Source organism: Temnothorax longispinosus, chromosome 5 (assembly GCF_030848805.1).
Source record: "Temnothorax longispinosus isolate EJ_2023e chromosome 5, Tlon_JGU_v1, whole genome shotgun sequence".
Taxonomy (NCBI): Eukaryota; Metazoa; Arthropoda; class Insecta; order Hymenoptera; family Formicidae; genus Temnothorax; species Temnothorax longispinosus.
The window spans coordinates 17,586,939-17,598,738 of record NC_092362.1 but is presented as its reverse complement, the minus strand read 5'-3'; the positions used below and the strand labels follow the sequence as shown (position 1 = coordinate 17,598,738).

Sequence of the window (11,800 nt, the reverse complement as noted above, 5' to 3'; positions counted from 1 at the left end):
CTACTAAACTTACTACTGTCTCCATCTTCTCCACGTCTAGCAGTGCCAGCAAATAGTACAGAACCATCCTCCATAACCATAACGACATGTTGACCATCATGACCTGCCGCAAAATGCGTGATCCTTGGACCTTTACCAAAGGTAAGTTCCAACCACCTGTTAGGCCTTGTATTGCTCTTCATGCCTAGGCAAGTTCCTTTTCCGCTATATAATAACTATAAAAAAATATTAAAATTAAATATTAAATTCAAGATCCAATAAACTAAACGTATAACATTTATACATGAAATATTAAGTAATCGCAACAGCTGTTTGAAATATCTCTTAAATAATACTTACTTTTCCAGACACTGTTTTGAGTAAGCCAAATTCTTTTCCTGCTGTAACCATCGCAATTTCATCGTCGCATCCTGGATTCAAAGTATGTATAGCTTGTTCCTCATCAAATGTAGCGTATCCAAATATATCTACGCATTTTCTTGCCAATTTCAGTGGTAGCTCCGAGGCAACTGTCACGGGATTACTCAACGTGTTTATTGTACGCACTACAAAACCTTCCTGTTAAGATTAAGAAAGATGAGAAAAAATTAAATAAATATTTCAAATAACAATATATTTATACGCAATTAAATTACATCTTTGCCAGCTGTTATCATTCCTAAATTTTCACCATCAGAAAACATGACAGAGGACGACCAATCTTTTCCTTCCAGCACGGCAATTCCTGTTACTATAAGTGTTTCTGCATCGATAATTAATAACTCACTCTGTTTTCTAGGTGCACATTTAAAATATAATGAATTCTGTAAGTAAAACTTTGTATAAGTGACAACATTATTAAATCGTTGTACAGTCGTAAATAAACTGTAACATTGATAACTTAAGCATTAATGTGCAACTAACATTAGCATAACCAAGCCATCCTATTTCCGTCGGATAAAAATCTGCTTTATGTATGTATATATGTCCCCATATTGTACCACTGTGGCCACTTCCGATTTTTAGTAAACCACGAGATGTGTGCAGATATAAATACTTTCCATCGCTCACAAAACTACGTTCATTCAATATCATATTGTTCATCTCATTTGGTAACTTAAGCATAGAGGTATATATCTTGGAACACTTAGGAACGCCATATGTAATCCAATCTGGTCTCACAAGTTTTCCTAACAAAACAGCATGTACACTTCTCTGCAGAGACGTTAACACACATGGCATCTAAAATACAAAAAATTAAACTTTATAATATGGCATGTACTATATCATGCAACAAATCAATACTATGATTATATCGATAATAAGATACCTGAATATTTTGTACCGCTAACGCTCTAGGAGACATAAGCAGAGCCGCTATTGCTGCCAACAGCCGTCCAGTATCTCCTCTGACTACAACAAGACTCAATAAACACGCACAAGCAACAGCTGTCAAGTGACTGCCGTCATTGGCAGCGGCTGATTCAGGGCCATGAGAAGTTGCAAGATCCAACAATAGATCAAATAGTGGATCTAAAAAAGATAAATTATTGAGAAGTTTGTCACTTTATCAATTAAAAATATCAATTATTTAAAGATACAAACCAATGACATCATCTGGTTCGGATTTGAGGCCTTCTGGTAGTTGCCCTTGTAAAACATCCAATAAAGCCGATAATGCTTTTGTACATAAGATTGGATCGATTGTTCTACTCTCCCGCATCAATGTAAAAACACTTCTTAAACCGATACCTACAATCTTTATTAAAAAAGTTTTTAGTTACGTATGTTATAAATTATACGTATTGTATAAATAAATGTTACAATACAAAAACAAAACAAAAATTTAAATGCCACAACAGTATGTGGAAAGCAAAATTTAAAGAAATTAATTATTTCTAAGCTGCTTTTACCTTTGGTAAATTTTGTATAGTTGATATCCTATCCTCATCATCACTTTCTGTGTCTATAGTATCGCTAAGATCTGGTGGTGGAGAATTACAGTTTGACGCTCTATAAATCTCACTTGACAATTTAGCATGTTTTTCTAAAATAGCACTTCTCACGCTAGCAAACACAGCAAATGCTGAGGCATTACAAGATGTTTCTATCTCCGGTGGATTATTGTAATTTAATTCTCCATTTAAATCAATCTATACATATACGTAAAATGTGTCAGAATATGTTTTATCCTAGAAATTACAGGAGGAAAAAGAATTATTAATCTCCGATACCTTTTTCTTGTCTCGTTTGCGAATAGCTTTATTTTTCTTACACTTTCTCCATTCTCCCTTATTCCTAAAAAATATTATAATTCAAATTCCTATTTAAATTGACTACTATACCCACATAAAACAAACGTAACAAAATATATTTCATAGCACTGTGATTTTATTTTAATTATAATAAAATTGTCTTGTTATAAATAAAAGTAGTATAATTAAATTGCAGCGACAATTATATACAACATCAAAATATTACAAAAACATTTCTGTTTATTCTATTTGTGAAAAGACTTGGACCAAAGTTACTCTATTTACATGACTAAAAATTTTAATATTGTAGGTAAATATGACGAGAAATACTCCTACTACGCTTGTTAACGAAATTAATAAGTCATTCGAAAAATTCGAATAAAGAATAAAAGGGAATAAACAGGCAAACTAATCTTCAATAAACAAAAAATTTGAGGTTACGTTCTACGCCGATAAACGCGGCCGTGATGCGCATTCAATTAACGCCGCGGTGTCAATTAAAAGTTTCCTTCAATCGGGGATCAAATTACGCGATTCCACGGCAACGTCGGCCGATCGAACGGCAAGGGAAGCCGATCGGCGGCGAAGTGTCACCGACGACGGCGTCAGGTAAACAAATCGCGGGAGAGGTTATACGTCATGCAATTCGTCGCACCTCTGCGCCTCGGCGACGTTCTTGAAGAGATCGTAAAAACACTTGGCGTAGCTCTCGGGCTCGGGCAGCAGCCTCTCGTTGTCCCCGGACACCATGGTTCGCGCGAAACCCCCCGGCACATGAGTCACCAAGTCATTTTCGTGACACTATTGATCGTTGACACTCGCTGGCCGTGTCTTGCCCCCATGTGATAACGTTACATACTCCCGCGGGGAGTCCTGGAAAGGAAAAAAAGGGGGGTACTAGGCGGCAGCGAGCGCTACTTGGACGCGAGCGGACTCAAGCGGATCCCACGGCCGGCGATTTACTTTTGGCGTGCTGCACGACGGGCCACCGACGAGATTCAAACGCGAGACGTCTTCGCTCCGTAAGTTCGTCTTGAAACAGTGGCAGACGGTACCGCGAGTACTCGCCGCGACTTCGATAGTCGAACGGCGTTATCGCGCGACGCGCGATAACGTCGAGGTCGTCGAGCCGAGAATCGCGATTCGCGCGCGCGAACTTCGTAAACGCTCTGCCCACGTCGCGGCGGATGGCAAATGGCAAATCGGCTCACGGCTGATGATTATTTCACGCGGACGCGAAATGTCAACGTGTTTACGCGCATGAACACGTCACGCGTATGCTGGCGTGAACGCCGTGAACGGGAGACGTTTCACGACAGCGCGCGTCATTCACGCGTGGAATTCTATTATTATTTGCATTACAAGCGTGCACGTCCCGCCCAGGCACATTTATATTTATAAATAAAATTATGATCGTAAATGGAAACGGCGACAAAGACTTGCACGATAAGACGGATAAGACTAATTAGGGCCGATATCACAGTCTGCTCCGATTAACGTGATCCTCCGATTAAACTCACTCTTCGTCTCTTTTTAGGGGGACAGTTAGAAAGAGATGCAGAGTGAGTTTAATCGGAGACTGTGATATGATATCGGCCCTTATCGGTGGGATATTGTATTCGCGAGGAGTTCGTCCGAGAGCCCGCGGGTCGCCAGCTCTTGCAAATTGACGTAAATCTCGATTTTTGCACGCATGTAGTTACGTCAGCGACGTCGACTTTTCCGCCCGTCTCGAACGAAGAATACGAAGATGAGAAAAGTCGGCCGTTTTTCGCCGCGCGACGAGATCGACGGCGAGAAGCGACAATCTTTATATTCTTTATTACGACGCGATATGGCATTGAGCGGACCTCGATACACGCGAAATCTCGACGGGTTTCGTTGATCCCGTACGCCCGTACGCGTACGCGTGCGTCTCTCGCAGCCGAACGCACAAGATGCGATACGGCACAATCTGCACGGGTACTACGGTACGCTTCGATAAACGTGTCACGTCGTGATTAACCGAGGGGCCCCAGACGTAAATTATACGAAGCATGAGCGGAAAGTACTCGCTGCCGTGGAACGCGAGAACGACAGAGTAATATCAGACGCGATAAGGCGCATATATGTCTCGCGTTTCGCGCTGTATGGTGAAATTGCCGTTGTGTAGGGTAGCGGAGACATAACCTCAAAGGCGAGGCTTCGCGATTCGATTTTCTGATTTTTCGATCCGCTGGAGCACTTTGCAGTAGTGCGATTTCCAAAAATTCATTTTCGTCGTAATTATTTCCCGAATCGAGACGCGTATCTGCACCTTTTCGTAAAATTTGCGAGAAAGCACCCAGTCATGTATGTTGGTTTACAAAACATGCTTATATCTCGTTTTTATCTAATCTTTTTAATTTTCTATCGTGACAGACCAAAAAGCGGAGGAGGCATGTATGATTAATACAGTTTACCAGCTGAAAGAGGCAAGTTTTAATGAGGAAGACTTAAACGGGAAACACTTAACATTTTACTTGCATTTAGTCATAAAGCTATAATACTAAAGTTATGTACGTGGATAAGCAGATAAAAACGCTTATAACATTATCATTACGTACATGGTAAAAGGATATGACTTATCATGATATCATCTTTTTGGTAAGTAGTATAATTCTCAGGTGCATGTTCCAAAACTCACTCTAGTTAACTAAAATGCTATAGTGTACGTAATGTAAACTATAGATTTTAGTTACTCAGAGTGAGTTTTGGAACATGACCCAGGTGCATGCTTCGCGCAAACCGGCATTTGTCATTCTATTACATTCACGTTCTCTTTTCAGCCTAGTCAAATGCGAGATTTGATCGTGCGATTGTACCACTGTTCTGTAAATGTAACCTAAGCGATAGGCAATAACTCGTTGAAGGAATCCTAATAAACTAGTGGGAATGGGCAATTGTTTGTGTAAAGATACTCCAGGGATATACGACATTGAGACATATGGCAGTAGAAATCATGCAGAAACTCAGAATACCATAATACCAGAACCGAGTATAAGTATAGTCTCGTGTAGCGATTCGGCATCCCCTTCCTTTAAGTTTCCTGCCGGGTCACATATTGACAAACTCGTATTGGAAACACTTGGAAGTCTTGATACTCTGGTAGATAAGTAAGTAATAGACAATAGACGATATAATATGCATGGAATATATCGGTTTCTTATATTTATACGCTTATTTGCATATGTTTAGTGATCATGAGCCACCGCCAGCAATGTTAAAATTGAATTCCATTGCGGACAAGGAAGAGGGCTGGATACAAGTAGTTAGTTCTATGGTCAATGTTATTCCAATGAACAATCCGTTGGGTCCTTCGGTTATAGTATTATTACTAGATGATTGCCCTTTACCTTCAAAGGTTGAAATTTATTTGTAATTTTTTATTCTTATCATTCCTATCGTCTCAATTTATTTGCTATATTTAAAAAATCAAAGCAAGAGCAGTAATAACGATAACTCTTTTCTCGTGTTGTAGGAATCCGTGCTACGATTATCAAATATGTTTCAATTGCCTCAAAAACTTGGACAAATACAAATTACAACTACGCAGCAACGCAATATATGCGTAGTACTTGGTTGTATTGCAGATAAACTTGCTGGTCCTAGTAGTATTGCGATATTATCTGATGCTACTTTAGATTATCTAGTTTCAAATCTAGTATGTTATTTATTTATTACTAAAATGTAGCAGTATCAGTGTGTGTTTGGTACTTTTTAAAATTATTTTTTTATTTTTTTAGCGAAAAGATGTTGAGCCTTATGTAATGTTATATTCTTTGATAGCACTAGAGAAGTTTGCACAGACAAGTAAGAAAAATATTTTATTAATAAATTTTCTGTTTTTTATCATAACTAATGATTGTTTATATGTCAACAGGTGAAAATAAGATAACTATTAAGAAACGCCTTATGGCGGAAAAACAAAATCCATTACTGGAATTGGAAAAATGGGCTACGGAAACGCATTATGTACGTCGACAAGTTGGTTTTTGTGCACAATGGTGTTTAGATAATTTATGTAAGTATGATGTAATCTCATCACAAGCGCCATTTATCTGCTCCGCTTGGTAAGCGACAACGATGTGTTTATAATCAATATTTCTCTTTTTAGTCTTAATGGAAGGTAGAAAATATTCCCACGACTCCGTCGATGTGACGGGTATTAATGTAATGTTAAATACGAAAGATGTAAGCGAGTACCTGAAAATATCACCTAATGGTTTGGAGGTAGATATTCTGTTACACTATATTGCATTTTTGCTAATAGAGATTATATTTTACTGTAATGATAACTTATTGTTATTTTAGGCACGATGTGATGCATATTCCTTCGAAAGTGTACGATGCACGTTTCAAGTAGATTCAGGAATATGGTATTATGAAACACTGATAATAACTACAGGAGTTATGCAGATTGGATGGGCCACAAAGGACAGCACGTTTCTCAATCACGTGAATATCTAGATTTGAGAATATTTTATATTTTTCATTTACAGAATTATTGTATATTATTACCATAAAAATTATTTTTTAATAGGAGGGCTATGGTATAGGAGATGATGAATTTTCTTTGGCCTATGATGGCTGTCGCAAACTGATTTGGTATAATGCACGAGGCGAAAAATTTCATGACAGACCATGTTGGAAATCTGGTGATATCTTGGGTTGTTTATTGGATTTAAACAAATTAGAGATAATATTCTCTATTAATGGCGTACCACTTAAACCGTGCATTCAAGTATTTAAAACAGTAAGGTACATATAGTTGTCCTTTTTTCATATGTCACGAATGTCCACGCAAAATCATAACGGTAACATCTGCTGTTACTTTTAGGTCTGGATTCTTTGCAGCGGCTAGTTTCATGTCATTCCAGCAATGTCTATTTAATTTTGGACATGTACCTTTCAAATATCCACCCACTGATAGAGAATTTCAAAAATTTAATGACTATGCTACATTGAAACCAGAAGACAAGATCATACTTCCTAGGCACATATACCTAGATCAATTACGAAGGCTTAGTGTTAGGGAAGATTCCTGTACGTTATGTTTCGATCAGAGGGCATCAGTGAGGTTACTGCCATGCAACCATAGGTAATATTGTATTTAAATTCGAGTTTCATGAAACAATGCTTTTGTAAGAACATACATGACGCAATAATTGTTTTATTTTTATAGAGGATTTTGCCAAAGGTGTTCAAAACAGTTGGTTGAATGCCCAATGTGTAGGGCTACCATTGAAGAAGTAGCGTCAGATAACATATGACATCGATCATCTCATATCAATATTTACGAATTGTTTCATCACTTCTTTGATGTCATACAATTTTTATGGAAATATCACGAGATAATCATAATTATAGATAGTTATTTACGCCGTGTATTGTATACAGTTATCACGTGTCACATAGTATTTTTCTCTATGCAATACAGCGCATTAATAAATAGAAAGAACTACAAATTAATTATAGAGAAAAGAATTCCGTGATAGTACATTGCAAAGATTTGAATAAGTTTCTATTTAAAAAATCAAAGATCTTAAAGAATGCGTAAACAAATGTTTTACAAAGACAAAACATTCTCCTTTTCCATACTTCTCTATACTTTTTCTACTATATAGATTTATAGTAAGATATTTTGTGATTTAAATGATATCCTCACGAACATTAACTTCAAGAGATTAAAACTAAGTATAAATGGCTATATATATATATACTAATTTATATGATTATAATAATGAGTAGAGAAACAAACAGATGCGAGAAAATTATAACAAATAGACCGGAGAAAATTATAAATCAGAAGACGAGCATAAATCAGAGAAGCCGAAAGAGCTCAAACTCCGTATGAAAAAATTTCATATAGGCACTTTTGATGAGAGTGACGTATGTATTTGTTATCACACGAATAGTCAAACAAAATTTGATATATACGAGCGCTTTTCTTCATGATATCAATGAATACAATGGTTGCTCTATCGATTGTGTTTATAGATTTTCACTTTGAAACTTGTGACTGAATCATAAAATTCAAAAGGTTATTTATTCATTAACTTGAAAATGTATTTCCTCTATTAGAATTACAAAAGTTCAGATTATATCTTCAAACTATTTAAATTCTTAATTAAGTTGCGTAAGTGAACATTTACAACTAATGTAACTAGTGATTTAATGTAAGTTTATCTTTAAGGAATTGTGAAATACTGATAGTATATATTATATCAAAAACACTACATTCACACACATACATACACATATATTATATTCTTGGGAAGATATAAAGAGAAATTTAATGTTTTATCATATACATGTATTTTGCAAGCATTTTTTTATAAAGTCTTATTTTCGTTATCAATTACCTCTCCCGTTATTCTAATGCTCTAATGCAAATAACCCCCAAAAATTCTTCCGGTAGTGAGTATACGTGATAATTAAAAAATGATTTATTTACGAGATCTACCATTTTTTAACATGTATGTACTTTTCACTCAAGTATCAAGATTAGATACAACAACGCCCTAAACGAAACTTTCTGAAAAATTTCATCTATTTAGCCCTTTCTCTTACATTTAAATTAATATATTATATATTTCATTATATGAATATTTCTAAATTAATTTAATCACGTGATTAAAACTTGTTTGTATTAAAACAGAATTATTAAAATCCTAGTTTCAAATAAAAACATCGGCATTGCTAGCTCGTTTGGAATGCCACTGTATATCGTTTGAAAAATAATGATATGAGAAATTATATAAATGATTTACCTGTTGACATATAGTTTTTACTAATTACTGTAACATTTCAATTAATTTGTGCGCATAATGAATTTATAAAAAAGTATAGATAATTAAAAGAACATTTTTGGCGTATCTCTGACATAATAATCTGCACTTATCGAAACTACATTGATTTTAAAGTACGCTACTCAACATCGGATTACGTTTGACGAAACGGTAAGTATCGAATTACGAAGCGAATTACGTGACTATTTTTTAACGAAAAACGGAACTGTATTCGCGGACGCACATTTAACTCGGATCGTCCGCACTTTCGATGTTCATACGCATTTTGAAGCAAAAGCTCGCTCCCTCGTTCGCGATCGTTCGCGATGGCAAGCAAAATGAGAATGTTAATCGCGCGATCGTTCTGTTCAATCACTTAATTGATTATTAATTCCCGTGCTTAACGAGAAAGGAGAGATTCACTGAAGCGTCTTTTCGCACGATTTACTTATTCGGAATAAGAATCGAAACGGGGAGGCAATAAAAGACGCGCGAATTCTGATGAGGTTATCTCACTGCGATACGCGGGATAACGATTCTATTAAGATCCAAATGTATCACGCTGCAAAAACATTTATTTTTCACGTACAACTCACCGTTCATGGCGCACTGCAGGAGACCCGCCAAATCACAGCCGGGAAAGTGACACGTACGACGTCCAGTCCAGTACGGCATTCGGCGTTCATCTCGCCCAGCGACAGCATCCCACTCGTTTCAGTCGACACGAGAAGCAAGGGAGCATTCGGCGTACGTTCACCTTGCAACACTCTGTAACCGGATTTCTTTTCGTTCACGAGAAAGAGGAATTACACGAGCGACAACGTCTCGCGACTCGCACCGACGTTGAACGCAATGAACGCGTCACGTATTACTTGCGCGCTCCGCTGCCGCCGAGCCGCCGCACAGTCGGGTGAGACGTCGAACGCGATTGGCTCCGCGCGAGCCGAGCCCCCGCGACCTGCCCAATCACGTTCAACCGCCCCGAACCGCCGGCGCGACGTACGTACCAATACCAGGCGGCATACCAGACGCGACCATTCGTTTGAAAATACAACGTAGCTTCAAAGTCGACGCACGGCTGATTCTTTTGTCGGCGAGCGGCCTTGCCACTTATTTTTATCAACGCTCGGAGTATCGTTGCTTGTGGAAGTTACTCATTTATCATTTTCTCGATGAATCTCGCACAAGAATAAAGTGTTGGTGCTCCGCGCGCCGTGTTCCGTGCTCCGTGCTCCGTGCTTCGTGCTGTGTTATTTGAAACGCGCTTCTTCCTGCGATTGGCACTCCTGCTCTTCCGTTCCGCGTGCCGCGGGAATAATCGACTACGCGTTCAACAATCTGCAAGTATATCAAAATAGTGAGGGGTAGGCAGGGACAAGGGGTATAATTCAATATATATAATATATAATATAATAATAATTATTATTATTATTAGATTTATTATTTTGTGCTATTGTACACACATTCCGAATGTTGCGCATACATAATTTTATGTCAAAAAGAAGTATTGTATATAATGCATATATATTTCAATTTTAATGTACCTGGTTTATAATGTGTATATTACTTAGTAAGTAAATTATAAGAAAATTTGATTGTAATGTTATATATAATTCAATTGTAAGTAAATTTATAATGTGTATATATTGTGAAGTAAAAATTGTATGAGAAATAAAAAAATGATGAAAATGTAAAAAAAACGTATTAATAAATAAAAGAGGACCGCCGATCGGAATCGGCGAGGACGGTGGAGCGGGCTTCTATCAACCTGGAGCCCGATTCTCTAACGAGAAACGTATGCGCAAACTCTGCTCTAACAGAAAGGCTGCAAATTGATTGGCTATCGCACAGTTTTTAGCCAATAAGTTTGCAGCTTTTCTGTTAGACCAGAGTTTACGTATACGTTTGTCGTTAGAGAATCGGGCCCCTGTTTCTATCGGATGAAATCAGATAAAAACAGTTCACATATCAGAAAATATTTAAATTAACATTTGTAATAATGCTGTAAATCTGAAATCTAAACGTGAATGTTTATTTTGAATCTCTTATGCTATTCTCATACGTTATTTTGATTTCTTTATAAATTCTGAAGTACAAAATATTTTAAATCTTTCAAGTAATTAATCGTAATATTATTTGTACGATAAATTTAAAAACAGTTTAATTATGTGGACGAGTCTATTAAAATGTGCCAATTCTAAAATATAAATATAAATGTTTATTTCGAATATTTTATACGTATACTTTTACTTTTATATGTATCTTTAATAATATGAGTGTACGATAATTTCATTCAATAATTTTTATGTGACCGTAATATTATTCGTACGATAAATCTTAAACGGTCTGATCATGTGGACGAGTCCATTCTAGTACAATAATTACAATAATTATAATGCTACTTGAACATTTGTACAAGAATCATTTCGCATCTTTTATACCTTAATTTTCACAAATCTGTTTAAATTTTTATACAGAAAGTCAAACAGAACAGGGTAAACAAACTCGATAAAATATATTACGTGTAAGCGTCTAATTCTCGTTGCGAAATCTGATTATTCGTATTTTAAGTTTTCTTGATATTCAAATATTCAGTCGCGCGCGACGCGCGACCGTTTGGCAGTTGGCTGCCATGACTGCCATGACAGTTTCCCCGGCTCTTCGGTTCGGAACGCGGAGCGCGATCGCTCCGCGAAGTGATCGCGAATTTCACCGGTTAAGAGAGCCCAACGAACGCGAGTTTTTGTCGGGAGTGTC

At 37.0% G+C, this 11,800-nt stretch overlaps 2 protein-coding genes across 15 annotated transcripts in view; one reads left to right on the top strand and one right to left on the bottom strand.

Moving 5' to 3' along the window:
- Positions 1 to 3,203, bottom strand: part of Hiw (MYC binding protein highwire) — a 175,329-nt gene extending 172,126 nt beyond the window's left edge. For all 10 annotated transcript variants that reach the window (XM_071778807.1, XM_071778811.1, XM_071778808.1 and 7 more), the window contains exons 1-9: positions 2,890 to 3,203; positions 2,214 to 2,277; positions 1,893 to 2,132; positions 1,585 to 1,738; positions 1,310 to 1,512; positions 904 to 1,221; positions 636 to 803; positions 340 to 558; positions 14 to 215 (exon numbers count right to left, since the gene is read on the bottom strand). In XM_071778807.1, the coding sequence (XP_071634908.1) occupies positions 14 to 215; positions 340 to 558; positions 636 to 803; positions 904 to 1,221; positions 1,310 to 1,512; positions 1,585 to 1,738; positions 1,893 to 2,132; positions 2,214 to 2,277; positions 2,890 to 2,984 (1,663 nt within the window). In that variant the 5' untranslated portion in view covers positions 2,985 to 3,203. The remainder of the gene's footprint in view (positions 1 to 13; positions 216 to 339; positions 559 to 635; positions 804 to 903; positions 1,222 to 1,309; positions 1,513 to 1,584; positions 1,739 to 1,892; positions 2,133 to 2,213; positions 2,278 to 2,889) is intronic.
- LOC139813343 (RING finger and SPRY domain-containing protein 1) lies at positions 3,136 to 8,563 on the top strand. Of its 5 annotated transcripts, none has more exons than XM_071778828.1 (12): positions 3,136 to 3,256; positions 4,635 to 4,859; positions 5,042 to 5,368; positions 5,451 to 5,616; positions 5,734 to 5,916; positions 5,999 to 6,065; positions 6,136 to 6,276; positions 6,370 to 6,485; positions 6,567 to 6,710; positions 6,796 to 7,013; positions 7,093 to 7,353; positions 7,438 to 8,563. In XM_071778828.1, exons 3-12 carry the CDS (start codon positions 5,148 to 5,150, stop codon positions 7,523 to 7,525), a joined length of 1,605 nt encoding a protein of 534 aa, XP_071634929.1. In that variant the 5' UTR covers positions 3,136 to 3,256; positions 4,635 to 4,859; positions 5,042 to 5,147; the 3' UTR covers positions 7,526 to 8,563. The 5 variants fall into 5 exon arrangements, with proteins under 5 accessions (XP_071634929.1, XP_071634930.1, XP_071634927.1 ...); XM_071778829.1 differs by lacking the exon at positions 3,136 to 3,256 and adding an exon at positions 3,888 to 3,905; XM_071778826.1 differs by lacking the exon at positions 3,136 to 3,256 and adding an exon at positions 3,985 to 4,204.
- Positions 8,564 to 11,800: the final 3,237 nt, after the last annotated feature.

Coding starts and splice junctions, on each gene's coding strand:
- LOC139813343 (XM_071778828.1), top strand. CDS start 5,148: ATGGGCAATTGTTTGTGTAAAGATACTCCAGGGATATACGACATTGAG. Junction 5,369..5,450: donor CTTGATACTCTGGTAGATAA/GTAAGTAATAGA, acceptor GCATATGTTTAG/TGATCATGAGCCACCGCCAG. Junction 7,014..7,092: donor CAAGTATTTAAAACAGTAAG/GTACATATAGTT, acceptor TGTTACTTTTAG/GTCTGGATTCTTTGCAGCGG.